At 40.6% G+C, this 22538-nt stretch overlaps 1 protein-coding gene across 10 annotated transcripts in view; it reads left to right on the plus strand.

Moving 5' to 3' along the window:
- Positions 1 to 10404: 10404 nt before the first annotated feature.
- FHOD3 (formin homology 2 domain containing 3) overlaps positions 10405 to 22538 on the plus strand; it is a 1052879-nt gene continuing 1040745 nt past the window's right edge. For all 10 annotated transcript variants that reach the window (XM_075062615.1, XM_075062616.1, XM_075062618.1 and 7 more), the window contains exon 1: positions 10405 to 10765. In XM_075062615.1, coding sequence (XP_074918716.1) covers positions 10601 to 10765 — 165 coding nt within the window. In that variant the 5' untranslated portion in view covers positions 10405 to 10600. The remainder of the gene's footprint in view (positions 10766 to 22538) is intronic.

Here is a 22538-nt window from a genome sequence, read left to right on the forward strand (position 1 = left end):
AAGGATTTTTTTTAAAAAAGGCCCATTTAGTCTTGAGAAAAGAAGATTGGGGGTGGAGGTGTTGAAGAACAGTCTTCAAAGAGGACCATGATCAATTGTTTTCCCTCTCCACTGAAGATAGGACAAGAAGCTGTGGTCTTAATTTACAGCAATGGAGATTTAAGGTTCATATCAGGACAATCTTTCTAACCATAAGGATAATCAAGTACTGGAATTGGTTATTGAGAGTGGTAGTAGAAACCATTGATGACAGGGATTCCAAGAACAGTTTGGACCTGTCAGGGATGGTCTAGCTATACTTGGTCCTCCCTCAGCATGAGGGATGGACTAGATGACCTCTCAAGGTTCCTTCCAGCCCCACATTTCTATGATTCTGTGATTATTCTTGGTCTTGTGGCAGCCAAATTTCACTTACACTCATAGTTGGGAGAGTCTGTTACTTTATTTGCCTGTGCACTGCTGTCACCATCTCTTGGTGTGCTCTCTCGTGACTGACCCTCCTTAGTTTACTCTCACTCAGGTCAGTTCTTAGACCCTCACCTTCACTTAAGACTTTTTGGGCCTTTGGACCTTTGCTTTTTGGGCTTGCTGTCTCTTTCAGTGTCCTGTTTTCTTGGAGGCAGCCTGGTGCAGGGCTGTCACCCTTGCTATTTCATGACTTTCTGCCTCCTTTTCCTTTTCTGTGTTCTCTCCTTTATAGCAGGCCATTTTTCTCTATAGTTTGCAACTGTGGGTGCCTGCCTCCATGACTGGCCTCTCTGGCAACTGTGTGGGGTTGTGGTCAAGCTGCTTGCTTGTAATCAGGAGAAACTCTCCTCCCCCTGCTGTCTATGTTTAGTATGGGGTTTGTAGACCTCATTACAACTCCACATTAACTAGACCATTAAATCATTGTCCTCACTTTACTAAATGAGATTTAAGTTATCTTTTTAATAAAGAATGGATTTTTGTTTTTAGCTATATTAATGTTAAGTAAATAAAACACGGCAGTTTAAGTTGCTTTTGTCCTCCTATAACTAAATTAGCTTCAGGTCAAAAAATTTAATTTCGCATGCAGTTTGTTTTTAATTTGTCCAATTAATTTGTATGAATAAGATAGAGATAAAAAGTTAAAAGAAATGGCCATTTCACATACTTTTATTGTAACTTCATGAGGATTTTTATTAGGCTGACCTTGCATTCTAGATATGGATTGATATAATATACTGGAAAAACTAATATTCCTATGGAGCTATTCCAATTGCTCAGACATCTAATAGCTGTTTTTAAAAAAACTGCTTAAATACATATTTAAGTGGAGTCCGGGTGGTATTTTGATTAAAGAATATGCTTCTAAGTAACTTTCCATCAAATATTTTTTAATAAAAAAGAGGAAATTAAAGACAAAAAACTGTTATTTTAACATTCAGGTTTCAACAATAATGAAATTCAAAGTCAGGTTGACACACCATCCTAACTCACACAATAATGCATTTTTATAAAAATCCACAATGAGATGAGTTAAGAAGAACATATCAGTCTTACATGGAAACTCTTAAATCATTTTTCATTCCTTAAGAACTTAGTAGCTTGAAACAGAGAACTGGATTTTTTTTTGATCATGTGCAAAGTTTGCTATTTTGAGGCTGCTCATGAGTTGGTATTGATTCCATTGCAGGTTCTTAAAAATATTATCACATCTCTCTCATGAGAGGTCTTAAATGGCCTTATTATGACTTGGACAGGAGGTAGAATGTGACAACTTTATGTTTATTTCTGGAATGCCTGGTGTGCTGTTTCCTATTTGTGTTTCCTGATGTAATAAGGGGGTTGCCTAACATTGTGTTCCATAGTTGCCTTTCTTTATAAGAAAAACACTATTTTTCAGTGTCTGCAAATTCAATTGGGATGTGCTACATTTAGATCTCTAACTCTTCATCTCAAAAATCACAACCAATGGTTGGACTTCCTGATGATGGGGTAGGGGGACACACAGTACAGCACTCCTCTCTTAATTTCATTTCCTAATAGTAGGAACAGTCTGAGTGATACTACCATTTAAGCCTTGTAAAAAGGTTTGGCTTCCATGACCTGTTTAAAAATCCCCCCAGGATATCAAAACATCTCTGTATGCTTTATGTAATATGTATATCTTTAATTTAATTCCCTTATTAAATGGAACTACATGGGTGTGGTGTGTAAGGATTATTCACATAACCAGGGGCCCAATCTTGCAAAATCTAACAGTGGCCATAAATTAAAAATAAATATATAATAAGTTTTCACAAAATGCAAGGCTAACAGAACACAAATTAAAAAACTCAGTTTAAATGATGATTAAACAATGACAAAAAATGTGAAAGTGACATGAGTTTTCACTATACTCCATGACAGAAATACACAATGTAAATAAGAATAGAAATAGGAACGAGTAAACTGAATTCTTAACATTCTCTTACATTTTATAATCTATCAGTAGTAAAAGAGATAAAGAAGTATATTTGTTTACATCACATGAACTGTAAGTTGACAGTGTCCCTATGAAGTGATAGTTATGTAGTTTAGTCCTCAAAGTTAGAATCTGTTTAATTAACAATTACTATTTTTTTTACTAATTATGATAGAAATTTTTATGACTTTTAAAATAATTAAAATCAAAACAATTTTTGTTTGCTTGTAAACATTACTCATTGTAGCATCAGAATCAGAAAGCGAGACAGAACAGAGATGGAAATGAAACTAATTAGTCTCTTTTCATTATTAAAGCTGAGTGAAATGCAAGAAGTGAACAAAAACACTTTTAGAATTTTTTCAGTTTTGATAATCTCTGAGTCAGATGCTCCATCCCTAAGCATGTCTTGAAATTGAGTAAACATAAACTAATAATTAAAATTTGGCCTTAGAATCATGGAAGAAATGGAGAAGAACCTATGTGGCATGGTTCTTCTGCCCCTGAGCTGATAGAAGTCCCTAGTAACCACTTTGTGAGGAAAACAGACCCTCCAGGTGAAAATGCTCCTATGGTCTGGATGTCATGCTCACTTGTTAAAACCACATAGTTTCTGGTGGAAAACCTCACACAATCTAATGCTGTTTCTTTCAGCATTACATTACAATGCTTGACTTGTACCCGCAAAAAGTATAGAAGGAAGTGTCATCTGCAGCCATAGTCCACAGCAAAAAGTGTGGCAAGTCCAGCGATGTTGTCAGAGGGGTGCATGGGCTATGACACAGTTTGGAAGGGCAGACAATTCCCAAGACACTGGGGTACTCCATGCTCCAAGAAGTTTTTAGCCATATGTTGTTTAGCTTTCTTGGTGCTGCTTCTGGGCCAGTGATCCCTATCTCGCATATAAGGCTTTTCATCAGTAGATCTCAAAGTGCTTCACAATCATTAAGGTATTTATTGTCACAACACCTGTCTGAGGTCAGGCAGTGCTATTATTCCCATTTTACAGATGAGGAACTGAGTTACAGAGAGGCTATGTGACTTGCCCAAAGTCACACAGGAAGCCTGTGGTGGTGGTCTCATGATAATCATATCAGCTCATGAAGTTTGAAAATAAATTCAGCAACTCATATAGGTTCCTTTGTAAGCACTTGATACAAAGTGTCCAAGCTGAAAAGCTTCACATGTGCAGGCAACTGTAAAAGTCTGCTCCTGACGTCTTGCAGAATAGATACATCTTGGGCCCATTGCTAATGATTTCTACTTCTGCAATGTGCCCTATCCATAATCTCACAGCAGTGGATGTTATTTACCAAGATGCTCTGATAGCAATCAGAGGATCTTTTCTCTTTTGACTTTTTATTTCAGCTATTATTTCCCTTGATAGGGTGACAATCTCGTCAGTTGTTGTCATTCCAACCTGAGTTTCTGATCTTCCAGTTTTGGTCAGGCCATCAGTTACCTCATTCCTGTATACACCATTGTGTGATAGAATCCTTTGAAAAGTCAATTTATTGCCTCACTTTCCAATCCTCTAAGCCTCTTTATGAATTGCATTGTTGATAGCATTCTGCTTTCTTCTGAGAATAACTGCCTGCAAGTCAACAAACACATCTGCCTCTATTTCTGCTCTGTTTATTTCTTGCAGTGCAATGAGGATAGCTTTCAGTTTCACTTGATATATCCTGAATTAGTGCTTTTTAGGGCTGTTGAATAATTGCAGTTAACTCGTGATTAATTCAAAAAAATTAATCACCATGAAAAAATTATTCATGATTAATTGCAGTTTTAATTGCATTATTAAACAATAGAATACCAATTGAAATTTTTAAAATATTTTTGGATGTTTTTCTGCATTTTCAAATAAATTGATTTCAATTACAACATAGTATACAAAGTGTACACTGCTCATTTTATATTATCATTTTTATTAAAAATATTTTCACTGTAAAAATGATAAACTAAAGAAATAGTATTTTTCAATTCACCTCATACATGTACTGTAGTGCAATTTCTTTATTGTGAAAGTGCAACTTACAAATGTAGATTTTGTTTGTTACATAACTGCCCTCAAAAACAGAACAATGCAAAACTTAAAGCCTACAAGTCCACTCAGTCCTTCTTCTTGTTCAGCCAACTGCTAAGACAAAAAAGTTTATTTACATTTACAGGAGATAATGCTGCCCACTTCTTATTTACAATGTCACCAGAAAGTGAGAACAGCCACTTGCATGGGACTTTTCTAGCCGGCATTGCAAGGTATTTACATGCAGATATGCTAAACATTCAGATGCCCCTTCATGCTTTGGCCACCATTCCAGACGACATGCTTCCATGCTGATGACACTTGTTTAAAAAATAATGCGTTAATTAAATTTGTGACTGAACTCAGAGAATTGTGTGTGTCTGGCTCTGTTTTACCCACATTCTGCCATATATTTCATGTTATATAGTCTCAGATAATGACTCACTACATGTTCATTTTAAGAACACTTTCATAGCAGATTTGAAAAAACACAAAATACCAATGTGAGATTTCTAAGGATAGATACAGCACTCAACCCAAGGTTTAAGAATCTGAAGTGCCTTCCAAAATTTCAGAGGGACAAGGTGTGGACTATGCTTTCAGAAGTCATAAAAAAGCAAGAGTCTGATGCGGAAACTACAGAACCCGAACCACCAAAAAAGAAAATCAACCTTCTGCTGGTGGCATCTGACTCATATGATGAAAATCAATATGCATTGGTCTGCAGTGCTTTGGATTGTTATCGAGCAGAACCCATCAGCATGGGATGCATGTCCTCTGGAATGATGGTTAAAGCATGAAGGGACATATAAATCTTTAGTGCATCTGGCATGTAAATATCTTGTGATGTCAGCTAAAACAGTGCCAAGTGAACTCCTGTTCTTACTTTCAGGTGACATTGTGAATAGGAAGCAGGCAGCATTATCTCCTGCAAATGTAAACAAACTTGTTTGTCTGAGCGATTAACTGAACAAGAAATAGGACTGAGCAGACTGGTAGGCTCTAAGGTTTTACATTGTTTTATTTTTGAATGCAGTTATATTTTTTTACATAATTCTGCATTTGTAAGTTCAACTTTCAGGATAAAGAGATTGCACTACAGTACTTATATTAGGTGAATTGAAAAATACTATATCTTTTATTTTTTAATGTGAAAATATTTGTAATAAAAATAAATAAAAAGTGAGCACGGTACTCTTTGTATTGCGTGTTGTAATTTAAATCAATATATTTGAAAATGTAGAAACATCCAAAAATATTTAAATAAATGGTATTCTATTATTGTTTAACGATGCATTTAATCATATGATTAATCACGATTAATTTTTTTAATCACATGACAGCCCTAGTGCTTTTTCTTGTACTCCCTCCATTAGGCCACTGGATGAAGACACCACAACCACCATTCCTCAAGGTTTTGTCTCATGAATCTCAGTGTACATATGAATCTGTTTGCCTTGTGACTGATACTGTTGGATGATCTTTTCTACAGTTTTCCTTAGTGTAGCCAAGTCCATGTGTTCCATCAAACAAGGTTCCAAAAAGGAGAGGCATTTACTAAAGCAAACAGGTTCTTGTGGAAGAATTACTATACATACAAACATCTTCACGCACTCTACCTTCCCAACATCATCCAGTGCTTCCGTTTCTTCAGTAGCCTTTACACACCTTTCAGAACAAGATAATCTTTTCAGCTTTGACTTGGTTTTCCAGTTTATGAACAGATTTGAGCAGTGATGACATTTAGGTAGGGAACAAAGACAATTTCCATACCAAATTAGCTGTTCTTTTCTACAGTTCTCAAGAGGTCAAACATCAGACTCCCATTCACAAATTGATATTGGGGTGGATCCTATAGCTCCAATTATTGTGTGAACTGCAAAGGACTGCACAATGTTGATCTTAGCAACATTACTGGGAGCAGTATATGACCAGACAGGTAAGGCATATTCAAATATTGGACAAACTATTGAGCTGTATGTTTTTTTCAGTGTCCTAACACATGAATCTCAATTGGTACCAGCAATACGTTGTAGAAGATTTAATCTCTTCTTTGCTTTGGCTGCTATCTTTCTGGTGTACTGGGTTCCTCTCAATGGGAATGCTTTCTCTATCAAATGTCAGTCTGTGACTCTAGTTGGACCTCCTACAATTTGTGGTAAGGAAGGTGGATTTTATTTTTGCTAGATTAAGCTAGAATTTATGTTTCTTTCCCCACTTAGCTACAATTTCCAAGTCCTCATACCATTCATTTTCCAGTCTATCTGTTTCATAACCCATGATATGAAGCACAGTATAGTCTGCATATATATATATATGCAGATGATCTTAAGTGGTCTGACAGTCCAGAGGATTACAGCAGGGAAAGAAGAGGACTGAAAACTGAACCTGGAGAACTCCCACCCTAAGAAGTCTTGTCTTTGAAAAAGAACCATTTAATCTTACTGTTATTTTCCTAAACTGTAAGAAATCTCTTATCCAAAGGTACATTTGACCAGAGATTCCCATCTTACTGAGTTTTACTAAGAGCTTATCATGCCAAACTCCATCAAATGTTGCACTGAGATCCAAAAAGACTCCTGTTGATGACTTGTGTGGGAATCTTTCAATAATAGGCTGACAGAAGGTCACCCATTGGTCTGTAATTGAATGCAAGTGCCTACATGCCATTTGGGTAAGTTCTATTTTCCCTTCTTGTAAAAGAAACCATGAAAGCCTTGATTGTACAATTCCTTCCATTATCTTGAAAAGGTGGTGTTTAAAGTTAGAGGCTGATAGATTCCCGAGAAGAGGGTCTTGCCAGTCTTAAGAAGTGCATAAACTGCTAACTTCCACTGATTAGGTACCTTCCCTTTTATCCACAGTTCATTATATCCAACAACCTGGCTTTAGCCTTCTTCCCAAAGTGCTTTATCATATGACCATAGATGAGGTCCAGCCCAGGGGACCTGCTGCATTCAAGATTTTCTACTGCATTTTCTAACACATGTGAGAAAGAGCTTTCTAAAGCTAAGACAGTAAGATCTGTGTGTATGTTTTAAAATTATCTTTGTCTTTCTTCTTAAATACTCCATCTTGTGTGTTTTGCAACAGACCTATCCTCATCTTTATACATGAGCCTATTAGTCTTGGCATAATATTCCACCAAAATATTCACAGACTCTTTATCATCTAATGCCTTTGCACCTCCACTTTTCAGGATATTGATGTATTTTAAATTGCAAGCCTTGGGCTGTCTGTTCTCAATTCACTTAATTATCATCCATAAATCTTTTTTGTCTATGAGGATCCAGCCTTTCACAAGTCTCTTCCCAATACCATACCTCTTTTGAGACTTTGTTCTGTTTTTGTATGGCCTCCTTCATCTCTAAGGTTCTGTTCAACATCCAGTTGAACTCAATACCCTTCCTTAATAAGATTTTTTATGCCAGTATCATTTCACTGCGAAACCCATTTCTTCCTCCTTCTTTTTGAGATGATCTTTTTTGCGGATGTGCAGCAGATTAAAAAATTTCTTCCTCAAGGTTACATTTCATAGGTGATTGAAAAATATTATTCTCAAGTGTGTCTGTGAAATAGGATAAGTCAACCTTATGAAAGTTCCATCTCTTAACTGGGAGCTCACTATCTTCCTGTTCCAACAAGTGAGTATGGATCGACGATCACTTCCAACATCCTGAAAAACATTCCATGCACAGCTCATTGACATGCTGCTTCTCAACAGAGTTACATCTAATGTTAATTGTGTGCCATATGATCTTGACATAAAAATCATAATGCCATTATTCAAGACAACTAGATCATTTTGTTTGTTTACCTGTTCCGTCCGCAGGTCCAGCCGATCATGGCTCTCACTGGCCGTGGTTCGCCGCTGCAGGCCAATGGCAGCGGCGCAGGCCGAGGGACGATCAGGCAGCTGCTTCGAGCAGCTCCCATTGGCCTGCAGCGGCAAACCATGGCCAGTGGGAGACGCGATTGGCCAGACTTGCGGACGGGGCAGGTAAACAAATTGGCCTGGCCCGCCAGGGGCTTTCCTTCCACAAGTGGTGACACTAGTTTGAGAAACACTGAGCTAGAGACTGTCATTAGGATGATAGCAAGTATCAAAAGGGTAGCCATGTTAGTGTGCATCCACAAAAACAATGAGGAGTCTGGTGGCATCTTAAAGACTAACAGATTTATTTGGGCGTAAGCTTTTGTGGGTAAAAAACCCACTTCTTCAGATGCAAGAAGTGGGTTTTTTACCCACAAAAGCTTACATCCAAATAAATCTTAGTCTTTAAGATGCCACCAGACTCCTCGTTGTTTTTGTGGATACAGACGAATACGGCTACCCCTCTGATACTTGCTATCATCCTGATGACAGTCCAGCTGATAAAGAAAATCTTGTGATAACACTGGAAACTGTAGACAAACAATTATCTGTGGAGATTTCAATACCAAAAGTGAAGTTTTGGAGAACAAAACAATTGATTTGATTGGAACTTTGCTAGAAGACTTTATTCCTATGCTCCTGCCCTAATGAATGCCCCATCCTTCTCCCCTTGAATAAATAGCACAGAGCATTTTTGCCCTCATTCTGCAATCCGAGTGGGTGATCCCATACAAATCTGGGGTCCTTCTATACTCTGACCATGGAAATTTTCTTTTCTGTGGATATTTTCTGGAGGAGGAAAATACAGGCCTACGGTATTAGGGAAAAAGGCAAAGAAATATATGAGTGAGCTCTTTTATTTTTTCTGTTTGGAAAAAAAATAGCATTGATTCATCTGTTTGGGGGAAGAAACCCCAAACACACACAGGAAAACCAAACAATTACATGGGCTTTATATAAACAAGAAACAAAGCCGGCCAAACTTTGATCCTTTGTATTACTTTCTGTTTGGATCAAATCCTTGCCTTTATTTTAAATTCCCTTTGAATTTAATAAATATTACACTAAACATTTTACCAGGAAGCACATGCTATTTGAGGTAACAGAATGCAGCTATATGCAGCTGTGGGTGTTTAGAATTTGTTTCCCAATAGATGGCTCCTGTGTGGCACTGGCACCAACCACTACACCAAACAGAGCCATGAGTGGTGGTACTGTGCCTGGGGCCCGGATTGCCTTGCTCCCAAATTTATAGATAGGTGGTTCCAGGGCCAGGATGACAGGGAGAATGTAAGGGTCTGCCTGGAGATTTGCGTGTGGTGAAGTGCTCTCTGTCTCTTTCCCCTGAAGGATGTGGGGTTCCCCAGGTAGGAGTCTCTCTCTTCCCCTCTCCCCCCAAATTTTCCCATCCCTGGAGGTTGAGGGTTGTTGGACATGACTGGGTGGTGGACTCTCTTTATGTCTAGGAGTATTTTTTGGAGGGGGGAAGATGGAATGTCTTTCTCTCCTCTGGCAGATGCGAGGCGGAGGGGTGTTGGTCCCCAGGCCAGGATCTTCTCTCCCCACCTCCTCTCCGGCAGATTTTAGCAGGCTGTCTCCCCCTCCCCCCGACCCCAGTTCCCGCGCGGGCGGGACTCAGTTCCTGGCTGACTGGGTGTCCCCGTCCCCCGCTCCACTGTCCCGGGCTGGGGAATGTGGCCTCCGGGTGTCGCTCCTCCCTGTGCCCTCTGGGGGGCGCCTGCTACCTTGCGGCTCCGGCTGCGCTTGGCTGAGGACTAATCCAGCGCGGGTTTCCCACAGGCAGCGGCCCCGGCCGGGTGCAGCGGGCTCCGGCTGACTGAGCATGGGGGAGCAGCTGTCGCCGCTGCTCTCCGGCTGCCCTTGCACCGCGCCCGCAGGCCGCTTCGCCCCGGGGCTCTGCCCTGTCTCAGCCTGAAGGGCGCTCGCACCGTGTGGACCCGGGCGGGGAGGGGGCGATGATCCCGGCGTGCTAGCGGCTCTGAAGCAGTCGGGCTCCGCTGCGTGCATCTTGCCGCGGCGGCGGCGGCTCCTGCGGCTGGTGCTTCTCCTGCTTCCCCCGCCCTCGCTTTGCAGCTCAGCCCGGCGCCGGGGAGCAGAGCCTGCTCTCTGCCAACCTGCCGCCGCGGGCGGGTCGCAGCCCTGCTGCTGGGCTCCAACTTTTATTTCTTGTTCGGGGGGGAGGGGGCGCCTCCTGCCCAGCCACCCACACCCCGTGCTTTGCCGCTGCCGCCGTATTTTGCATGGATGCACCATGGCTACGCTGGTTTGCAGGGTGCAGTTCTTAGATGACACCGACCCCTTCAATAGCACCAACTTCCCCGAGCCCACCCGGCCCCCTCTCTACACCTTCAGGGAGGACATCGCGCTCGTCACCCAGTTGGCCGGGGTGCACCGCCTGCTCAGAGCCCCGCATAAGGTACAGGGGTGGGTGTGGGGGCGGTGTTAGGAACCATCCCTACGCTGTTGGGGGGGGGATACAGAGAAACTTGCCCCAGTATTGCGGGGGGGGAGGAGGAGACTTAGAAACTATCCCTGCACTGCCATGGGGGGAGGGGGATTTAGCTACTTAATGTCGGAGAGGGAAAGGGGCACTTTGAAAGTATCCCTCCATTGTTGCGGGGGTGGGAGTTAACTCACTCCCTTGGTGGGGAAGTAGGGAACTGGGACTAGAGGGGATCAGTAGCACAGATACTCACACCAGCTGTAGATGTGATCAGAGGCATGGTCAGTGCTGCTGCTGTCATAGTTACTAGTGGTGGAACATGTGCTGATTTCAGTGATATTACACATTAGGCAGAAGCAGGGGGCTATTCTGCGTTTTTGTGTGGCTGAAGAGGGAGATCTAGATATTTTTTCTTTCCAGCAGGAAGAGGGGATCTGTAGAGGAAGGGATTGCTGTTCAAGACTGACTCCAGCTCTTTGACTCCTACTGCTAGAGCAGTGGTTTTCAATCTGTGGTCCATAGACCCCTGGGGGTTCGCTTACTGTGTCTCAGGAGTCCCCGGAAGGTTGTTGTTTCCATAGAACAATGGTTTTCGACCTGTGGTCAGTGGACCACTGGGGGTCCTCAGATTATGTCTTAGATTTCCAAATGGGTCTGCACCTCCATTTGAAATTTTTTAGGGGCCCACAAATGAAAAAAGATTGAAAATCACTGTACTAGAGGGAACTCAGAGCAAGTCTACACTACTGCTTAAGTCGATCTAACTTAACTGTGAAAAAGACACCGCCTGAGTGATGCAAATTATGGCAAACTAAGTGTTGTCCACATCAGCGCTATGTCAGCAGGAGACGCTCTCCCATGACATAGCTTCCCCCTCTCGTGGAGGTGGAATTATGCCGACAGCATTGGAAGAGAGCATCTTCACCAATGGTGCTACAGTGGCGCAGCTGCATTGGTGCATCTGTGTCGATTTGGTGCTTCTAGTGTAGACCTGCCCTAAGTTTCATTCAGAAAGAAGGGATTGTGCAGCAGGACTCAGGCAGAGGCTCAGTTAGTGTTCAGTGTACTCCTTATAAAATAGTATAGTATTCTGCACTGATACCCGAAACATTGCAGTGAGGCAACTGTTATGTGACTCTTCCTGTGACTGTCAAATAGTGTAGCATAAGGATAGATGGAGCAGAGTTGTTGCCCATACTTGTGATGGAAGTGAAGAGCAATACAGACCCTTTCTGTGTCAGAGGAATACAGGTATCCTGTGGAAAGGAACGCTGGATCCTGACTGTGTACGAGAAGAGTCTTTCAAATCAGAAACACAGAGGATGAAAAGATCTGTGCCTAGTAACATGTCATTTTTGTACTCAACAGGACTGTAGATGAGTGATATTTTCATCCTAATTCAAATTTGCCTTCTGCCTGATTTAGGAATCTCCCCAAACTTCACCAGTTTAGGAAAAGATACCTCAGATCTCACCATCATCATTATCCCTAGTGTCTAGAAATGAGAGGTTTTAGAATAATCGGCCTTCTTTGTGATTATGTATTTGAATGTGTAGGCTAAAGGAGAGATTTGCAAAGGGACAAATGGGATTGTGTCACCTAACTCTTATTGAAAATCAATGGAAGTTTGCCTAATTTTCCTATGTGCTTTTGAAAATCTCCTCCTAAATGGATAGAATACAAAGTATGCCTAATATTTTTCATTAGTTTTATTCTCCACATTGTACGTAAAGTCATCTTAAAACTTTTAAAGAAGTGCAGGGAAAGATGTTTGAGAACTGGTGGTGGTGGACTTTGATAGCAATGTTGTTTTCCCATGTGAGTGTATCAAAGAGTTCACTCTTAATAAGTAATCCCTTGACAGAAATAAATTGTGTGTGTAAGTGAGTGGAATGGGTGTCAGTCAGTCTCAACATGGGTCTGCCTGGGACAGCATGCATTTACATCTTTATAAGTGAACATGTTTATGAAAGAATGTGTTAGTGTCTTCATGAATCGTCAGGTCACAGTATTGTACCTTCATGAGATGTCACTTTTCATTTCCAAAAATATCTACAGGGCAGGCATGGCTGATGCATTAGTTGTAACCGTTTTGTTTGGAAGCCTTGAAAACAGGCCAAATCTGTAACAAATTTGACATGTCTGCCCCTTGTTAGTAACCTCTTCAGAGTATCATGGGATTTTGAGAAACCATTTATTGTTTAGGAAGGTTGGCTAAGAGCATGTTCCTGCAGAGCAGGGTTTAAGCAATTGCTGTTGTGAGATTTTATAAGCTAAACAGTTGTAGTGAGGGCTTTGTTAAAAATAGCGGTAAGTCTGCTGTCCTTGGAACAATTGATACTGTAGCTCTTCAGAAGGGTAAGTATTGAGTATGCCACTAATGCAAATCCCAACCTTTGTGAAAACTTATGTACCTCTTATATATTTACTTTATTGCATCTGTTGATAAATGTCACTCTCTTCACTTGTGGTCACACATGCAGGCCTGGTTTTGGAATTCTGGGCTTTTCAAAGCAATACCACAGTTTGTTGTTATGAAATACTTTCTTTTATTATTTTCTACCTTGTTATTTAATAATCCTTCTAGTCTGTGAATTAACTCAGCAAAGAAGTCAGAGGAAAAATAACAACTGGTATGTGTTTTTCTGCAGAAAGCAAAATAGGAAAAGACCATTTTATCCATTCTTTCATAAAGTGGGTGGGAAATATTCTCTTAACATCATTTGTTGTGTTGTGACCAGCACTCAGGAGCTTGCTGGAGGATGGAAAAAGGCTGTGTGTGCTCTTAGCTTTAAGGATGTCAAAAGACCAATAAAAAATAGTTCAAAGAAAACCTCTTTCAGCAGAAGTTTTACATTTGTAGAACATTTTCTTGCCAAGGTTACAGAAACTCTGTAGAGGACAGAGCTCTGCATAATGCACAAAAAATGTAGGTGCATTGAATCATATTCTGTTTCTACAACTCAGGGTCAGATTCAGATACTTTAGTCACATTGAGTAGTACCTTATTCTGTGAGTAATCCCATTTGGGATTACTTGTGGAGTAAAATAGTGTGAGTAAGGGCCAGATTCTGATACCTAATTGTGTAGAGCAATTGACTGGGAGATGGTACTTAAAGGTTCTATATCTGACTTCACTGTTGATGTGCTGTAAGGATCCTGTTTTTCAAAAGTGGCCACTGACTGGGTGTTTTTTGTTTATTTGGAAAGCCCAATTTGAGATCACTTGGATCAGATGGTGATTACTTGGAGCAACAGCAGCTTCTATTGACTTCAATATGAATTGCTAAAAATCAGTCCCATAGTAACTCAGACTTGACTCCCAAAAATTGAAGCATTCAAAATCAGTGGCACTTCTGAACATTGACTTTTTGTTATCCACTTCTCTTTTTACCCATTTGAAAAACTGAGATAATACATTTCTCACAGAGGTTTTATGACATTTAAATGATTAAAAAAGACTTGGGCATTTTGGGTGGAAGATATGAACCTCCATAGTTGCTGTACAAACACATTTTAAAAGATAGGCTCTGTCCCAAAGACCTTATAATGTGAGGTCCTGAGCCTGCAAACACCTTATGCATCTGCTAATTTTACTCATGTGAGTACTCCCACTGAACTCAGCGGTACATGTTTGCAGTACGAGGACCTAATTCCAGTACATTATAGTTATGTCTCCTGACATTCTATTAGCTACTTACTAAAGAATTAACCAGACTGGTTTATTCTCTCCAGGTATTTTTGCAGTTTACTTTTTTCCTCCTGTTTGTTTGCTATCTGTACAATAATTTGTCATCAGTAAATTTGATCACGGTTCACTATACACCTCTCCTGTGTGGCTTGAAACTCTGGTGAATAGTCTTTTGGTCAATGGGGAATTCTGAAGTGGGCCTGTTGCAATCTTTCTTAGTGTTATTCCATTTTGTATTAAATATTGGGTGAAACTATAGTAAAGATCAGAATTACCAGTCACATAATTGAGCACGGTTTGTTGGGGAAGAGTCAACACAGCTTTTCTAAAGGGAAATCATGGCTCACCAGTTTATTAGAATTCTTTGAGGTTTCAACAAGCACGTGGACAAGGATGTTCTAGTTCAGCGGTGAGCAACCTGTGGCCTGCAGGCCACATCAGCCTGCCAGCCCCTGCCACTTCCTGCAGGTGCCATTGACCAGGAATGGCAAAGCGCAGCCAGTGGGAGCTGTGGGCGGCCATGCAAATGTAAACAAACTGTCTGGAGTTCCCACCACCAGATTACCCTGATGGGCCACGTGCCACCCACGAACCACAGGTTGCCCATCGCTGTTCTAGTGGATATAATGTACTTGAATTTTCAGAAGGCCTTTGAAGAGGTCCCTCACCAAAGGCTCTTAAGCAAAAAAGCTGTCATGGGATAAGAAGGAAGGTTCTTTCATGGGTCAGTAACTGGTTAAAAGAGAGGAAATAAAGGGTAGGAATAAATGTTCAGTTTTCAGAATGGAGAGAGGGTTCTGTACTGGGACCAGTCCTGTTCAACATATTCATAAAGGATCTGGAAAAAGGGATAAACAGTGAGGTAGCAAAATTTGCAGATGATACAAAATTACTCAAGATAGTTAGGTCCAAAGCACACTGTGAAGAGCTACAAAAGGATCTCACAAAACTGCGCAAGTGGGCAACAAAATGGCAGATGACATTCAATGTTAATAACTGAAAAGTAATGCACATTGGAAAACATAATCCCAACTATACATACAAAACGATGGGGTCTAAATTAGCTGTTACCACTCAAGAAAGAGATCGTGGAATCATTTTGGATAGTTCTCTGCAAACATCTGCTCAGTGTGCAGCAGCAGTCGAAAAACTAACAGAATGGAAAGGGATAGATAATAAGACAGAAAATATCTTACTGCCACTATATAAATCCATGGTATGCCAACGCCTTGAATACTGCATGCTGTTCTGCTCACCCCATCTCAAAAACAGATATATGAGAATTAGAAAGGTGCAGAGAAGGGTAACAAAAATGATTAAGGGTATGGAAAAGCTTCCATGTGAGGCGAGATTAAAAAGGCTGGGACGTTATAGATTGGAAAAGAGATAACTAAGGAGGATATGACAGAAGTCTATAAAATTGTGAATGGCATGAAGAAAGTGAATAAGTGTTATTTACCTCTTCTCATAACACTGGTCTACAATTTTTGAGAAGTCGTCTGCTTCAGAGATAAAATGTGGTGTTTATTATGTATTTTGATGTTCTGAATTCAAATATGACAATTAAAACAACTGATTGGCTACTGTTTCTAAGATATTTAACTTTTTACATTTTATGTCTACGTATATTGTGTAGATAGTAGAGTTTTAATCATAAATTGTAAACGCTAGGCTCTTTCAGTGTATTTATGGTTGCTTCCATGATAATATTTCTACCTGTCCGTTTACTCGATAAATTTAATCAGCAAAAAGGGTTATATAAATAAAATTATTATGAAACAAAAGGCAAAAACTATTATGTACATAGTTTAGTTCTATTCATGTCTACTCGGCGCTTCTGGCTTGTCTCTTGCTTTTGTATCATTAGGCTCCATTTGCCCTACAGCTTTCTCCATTGTTGCAATGTCTAGTGAAATCGTCGCCTGCTCATCGCTCACTGCTCCACAGTTCGGGGAAAAAAATCTAGATGAGAGTGCAAAAAATGTATCTTAGTGATAGTTGCAACAAGGCTTAGTATCTTGGAGGAGGTTTTCACCCCAAACCTGTATTGTTGTCCTGCTTGTTCCGAGAAAATATATATTGCCACTAAATGGAAGGCTTTCCATGCTGTCTTTTCCTTAGCACGCAGTGCATGGTCAATGCATCATCTCGAAAAAGTTCATGAATCGAGACCAACAAAGACACTTCCTTTTCTTTCACTTACCTTGGAAATTTTCCACGGAGGTATGCTTGAAAGTGCTTGTATTTTGTCAATGCCTTGACAAAGTTCTCTCATCAAACAGCTTGTAGTGTAAGGGTAAAAAAATTCTTCTTGATTCAACAAGTGGGATGCTGAACACTTTTCTCTCAGCTCCAATGACTTCGGAGATGGCAATCTTTTTGATGTGTGGGAATCTCTTGCACAACTATCCCATTCGGCAGAGAAGAACAGCAGTACTTTGTGTATCCGTCTGCAGACCAGCAAGAGAGACATCAACACTTCAATCGCACAAAGTCTCCACTGATGTTAGGTATAGTTTAATGCACCTCAAAAGTTGTTTCATGTTGTCATAGGTTTCCTTCATATGGACTGCATGACCAACTGGAATTGATGGCAAAACATTGCCATTATGCAGCAAAACAGCTTGAAGACTCGTCTTCGATGAATCAAAGAACAGTCTCCACTCATCTGGATCGTGAACGATGTTGAGGGCTGCCATCACACCATCGATGTTGTTGCAGGCTACAAGATCACCTTCCATGAAGAAGAATGGGAGAAGATCCTTTTGACGGTCACGGAACATGGAAACCCTAAGATCACCTGCCAGGAGATTCCACTGCTGTAGTCTGGAGCCCAACAGCTAGACTAGAGCCAATCAACAATTTTAAGCATCATTTTCATTCTCAGTGACCCAGAATTAGTAAAGTTTGACTACATTTATTTCAGAAGCATTTTGGCTGGAGAGCAGTGTAACACAAGAACCAGGGGTCACACAATGAAAGTAATAAACAGCAGGTTTAAAACAAACAAAGGGAAGTACTTCTTCACACAGCACACAGTCAACCTGTGGAACTCATTGCCAGGGGGTGTTGTGAAGGCCAAAAGTATAACTGAATTCAAAAAATAATTAGATAATTTCATGGAGCATAGGTCCATCAATGACTTTTAGCCAAGATAGTCAGGGATGTACTACCATGCTCTGGGTGTCCTAAGCCTCTAACTGCCAAAAGCTGGGAGTGGATGACAGGGGATGGATCACTTGATATTTCCCCTGTTCTGGTCGTTCCCTCTGAAGCATCTAGCATTGGCCGCTGTTGGAAGACAGATACTGGGCTAGATGCACCACTGGTGTCAGCCAGTATGGTTGTTCTTATGTAAGAGAGACATTGAAAATGTCTCTCTAATTCAGTAGTTAGGTACTCATCTGTGAGGTGGGAGATCCTTGTTCAAATCCCTTCTCATCATTGGGCTGAGGGTGGAGTTGCACCAGGAGACTCCCACATACCAGATGAGTACACTAATCACTGGGCTAAAGATTATGAGGGAAATGTCCTCCCTCTCCTGGCCATTTGTGTGGAGTTAGGCGCGTTCAGAGGATGCCTACCAGCAGGACTGTCCCTAGGGAGATGCGGGGCCCCGGGCGGAAGCAACGGATTCGTCTCTTCTGGGACTGACCGCGCTGGGCAATCGCACAGGCTGTGGGCCCGCCAAAGCACAGGGCCTGGAAAGAGGGGGTTCAGGGCGGAAGTGATGGATTTGTCTCTTCTGGGACCAGCCTTGCCAGCCAATTGCACTGGCCTGTGGCCCCCCCTCAAAAGAGTGGGGCCCAGAGCGGTGGCCCTGATTCGCCCTACCCAAGGGATGTCCCTGCCTGCCAGATTGGGCCCAGCAGGTGAGATAGGTAGGGAGATGTCAGTCTCAACATGGACTGAGGATCCTTTTGGGACTTAGACATGAAATAGGTGTCTGGATATTATCTGTACATTTGTCTTATTCTCTGCATTAGCAATGGAATGCCTGTCTCTTTGTGGCACCTTTCTATCTGGCCAGATACAGCAGTGTGCTTTTATTTCAAATAATCCTTCCTGAAATGCAGATCTTTTATTTTCAACAACAAGTTCTTTTAAGAAATGTTTACATAAAGTTCTGAATTTGAGTATCAACCCTTAGATCACGTAGAAGAAAAAAAGTCTGCCCTATAATGTTGGATTTTGGAAGTGCTCCATCAGAATGAGGTGTGAACCTTTCATTTATTTTTAAAATGTGCAAGTGAAATTAGTGCTCATGGACTCATGGACTTTACTCAGGTGATGTGCATGCCAATCTGCACACTTCTGCTAATGTCCCCCAATTCTGACCAGCACCATTTACCTAAAGTTTACCATGTTTCTTTGAGAACATAGGAACTCCATTTTGCTGCCCATCACCATAGTATCTGAGTGCTTTCCACATAAAACTAGTAGCAATAGCAAAGTAGTGGCACTTCTCTCTTTTTGAAGTCAAAAGTCTACTTGGGGTAGGGCTGTGTGGGTGTTTTTTTGTTTGTTTGTTTGTTTGTTTTATTTTTGTTTGGTAGAGATAAGGGAGTAGAAGGGAGGTTTATTTTGTGAGTGTCACTAATGGTGGAAAGACTCTCAAAGAGGAAGGCTTTGAAATCTTTCCTAAAGACTGGAATTCACCTGATCTCCTTTGGAAGATTGTTCCATAGTCAGAGTCCCTCAACGGAGAGCTTTATCTCTAGCTCTTGCATGCTTTGTCCTGGGCTTTGTGATCTGCATAGTCACAGAGAAGTGCAGCTGTCATGGTGGTTCGTAGGTTGAAATTTAATCCTTTAATTACTTTGAAAATTAATGCCCCAGTGGACCAATGGTCCATCTAATTCAGTATTCTGTCTCTGACAGTGATGAGTACAAAATGTTTCATATTATACCTTGAAATGTAACATTTTATCTCCTAAAATAAAAACATATTTCACCTAATGTAACTACAGATACTCTTATTATTCGTGTAAATTCTAATTCTTTTTTGAAACCCGCTGAGCTCTTGACCTTTACATTTTGTGGCAGTGAGTTTCACAGATTAATTATGTGTATTTGTTTCCTTTCATCATAAGAATAGAAGAACTGCCGTACCAGGTCAGACCAAAGGTCCATCTAGCCCAGTATCTGTCTACCAACAGTGGCAAATGCCAGGTGCCCCAGAGGGAGTGAAGCAAACAGGCAATGATCAAGTGATCTCTCTCCTGCCATCCATCTCCATCCTCTGATGAACAGAGGCTAGGGAACGCCATTCTTATACCCTTCCTGGCTAAATAGCCATTTATGGACTATTCCCACATGAATAGTATCAGTTTCCCTTTTAAACTTGTTAAGGCCACCTTCACAACTCCTAGCAGGTAGGAAGTTCGCACAAGTTCACTGTGCGCTGTGTGAAGAACCTTGTTAAAAACTGACTGCCCCATTAATTTCATTTGGTGACCCTAGTTCTTGTATTATGGGACTAAATAAATAACTTTTCCTTTTCACTTCTCTACATGACCTCATGATTTTATATACCTTATCATTACCCTTTAGTCTCCTCTTTTCCAGGATGAAGAGGCCTAGCTTCTTTAATCTTTCATCGTATGGAGACCCTCTCCAAACCTCTAATCATTTATAATTGCCCTTTTCTGAACCTTTTTAGTGCTAGAATATCTATTTTTGAGTGAGGAGAACCACATCTGTACACAGTATTCGAGATGTGGCCGTACCATGGATTTATATCAGGGCAATAATATATTCTCTGTCTTATCTCTATCCCCTTTTTAATGATTCTAACATCCTGTTTGCTTTTTGACGCGCCTCTGCGCACTGCGTGGACATCTTCAGAGAACTATCCACGATGACGCCAAGATCTTTTCCTGACTTGTTGTAACTAAATTAGCCCCCATCATATTTGTATAGTTATAGTTGGGTTATTTTTCCAATGTGCATTACTTTACATTTATCCACATTCAATTTCATTTGCCATTTGTTGCCCAAATCATTAGTTTTTGAGATCTTTTTTAAGTTCTTCACAATCTGCCTTTGTTTTAACTATCTTGATAGTTTGTATCAATCTGCAAACTTTCGCCCTCACTGTTTACCCCTTCATCCAGATCATTATGCAATAAATGAATAGAATTGGATCCTAAGGATGAACCCTTGGGGAAACACCCACTAGTTACCCTTCTCCATATCTGAGAATTTACCATAATTTACTACCACTTGTTCCCTGTCTTATTAACCAGTTCTCAGTCCATGAAGACCTTCCTTTTATCATGACAGCTTAATGTTACGTAAGAGGCCTTTGGTGAGGACCTTGCCAAAGGCTTTCTGAAATCTAAGTACAACTATGTCCACTGGATCCACCTATCGTCCCACATGTTTGTTGATCCCTTCAAAGAACTCTAAGAGATTAGTAAGACACGATTCCCTTTACAGAAACCATTGTTGACTATTGCTCAACAGTTTGTTTTCTATGTGTCTGACATTTTATTCTAACTACTGTTGTCGACTAATTTGCCCGTACCAATAACGTTAGATCTTACAGTCTGTAATTGCCGGATCACCTTGAGCCCTTTTAAATAATTGGCGTTACATTAGCTAACTTCCAGTCATTGGTACCAGAAGCCGATTTAAGCAGGTTTATGCTGTTTAATATCACACTCATTTGAGTTCTTCAGCTCTTGGATTGAGACATCTGTCCTGTGACTGTTTATGTTTAAAGTTTATCACTTGAATTCCAAAACCTCCACTAAGACATCTTCAATCTGTGACAGTTCCTCAGATTTTGTCACCTACAAAGCGGCTCAGGTTTGGAAATCTCCCTAACATCCTCAGACCGTGAAGACTGAAGCAAAAGATCATTTAGTTTCTCCCCAATTACTTTATCATCTTTAAAGCACTCCTTTTGTATCTCGATCGTCAAGCCACTGGTTGTTTAGCAGCCTTCCTGCTTCTGATGTACTTAAAAAATATTTTGTTATTACCTTTGGAGTTTTGGCTAGCGTTCTTCAAACTCTCTTTGGCTTTCTTATTACACTCTTACACTTAAGCTGGCAGTGTTTGTGCTCCTTTACTATTTGCACTCATAGGATTTGACTTCACTTTTTAAAGGAAGTCTTTTTGTCCTCACTGCTTCTTTACATGGTTGTTAAGCATGGTGGCTTTTTTTAGTTCTTTTACTGTGTTTCTTAATTTGGGTATACATTGAAGTTGGGCCTCTATTATGGTGTCTTTAAAAAGGGTCCATGCAACTTGCACGGATTTCACTTTAGTCACTGTACTTTAACTTTTGTTTAACTATCCCCCTCATTTTTGTATAGTTCCCTCTTTTGAAATTAAATGCCACAGTGTTGGGCTGTTGAGGTGTCTTCCCCACAGGATGTTGAATGCTATCGATTATGGTCCACTATTTCACAAGTGTCCTGCTATAGTAGCTTCTTGGACAGCTCCTGCGCTCCACTCAGGATTATATCTAGAGTTGCCTCTCTCTCGTGGATTCCCATACCAGCTGCTCCATGAAGCAGTCATTAAGTATTGAGAAATTTATCTTTGCATTTCGTCCTGAAATGAAATGTTCCCAGTCAATATGGGGATAATTGAATCTCGCACTATTATTGGGTTCTTAATTTTGATAGCATCTCTAATTTCCCTTAGTATTCCATCATACATACTTTACGTCCTGGTCAGGTGGTCGATAATAGTCCTAATGTTATATTTTTATTAGAGCATGAAATTCTACCACAGTCAGCGATTCTTGGAACATGTGGATTCTCTTAAGATTTTTACTTCATTTGAATCTACATTTTCTTCCACATATAGTGCCACTCCTCCCCTGCACGACCTGTTCTGTCCTTTCCGATATATTTTTGTACCCCGGAATGATGTGTCCATTGATGCTCTCAGTCCACCAGGTTTCTGTGATGCCTATTATATCAATATCCTCCTTTTATCACAAGGCATTTTAGTTCACCATCTTATATATTTAGACTTCTAGCATTCGTTATGTACAAGCACTTAAAAACTTGTCCCTGTATTTGTCTGGCCTTTTCT

The sequence above is a fragment of the Chelonoidis abingdonii genome, chromosome 2 (assembly GCF_003597395.2).
Source record: "Chelonoidis abingdonii isolate Lonesome George chromosome 2, CheloAbing_2.0, whole genome shotgun sequence".
NCBI classification, from domain to species: domain Eukaryota; kingdom Metazoa; phylum Chordata; order Testudines; family Testudinidae; genus Chelonoidis; species Chelonoidis abingdonii.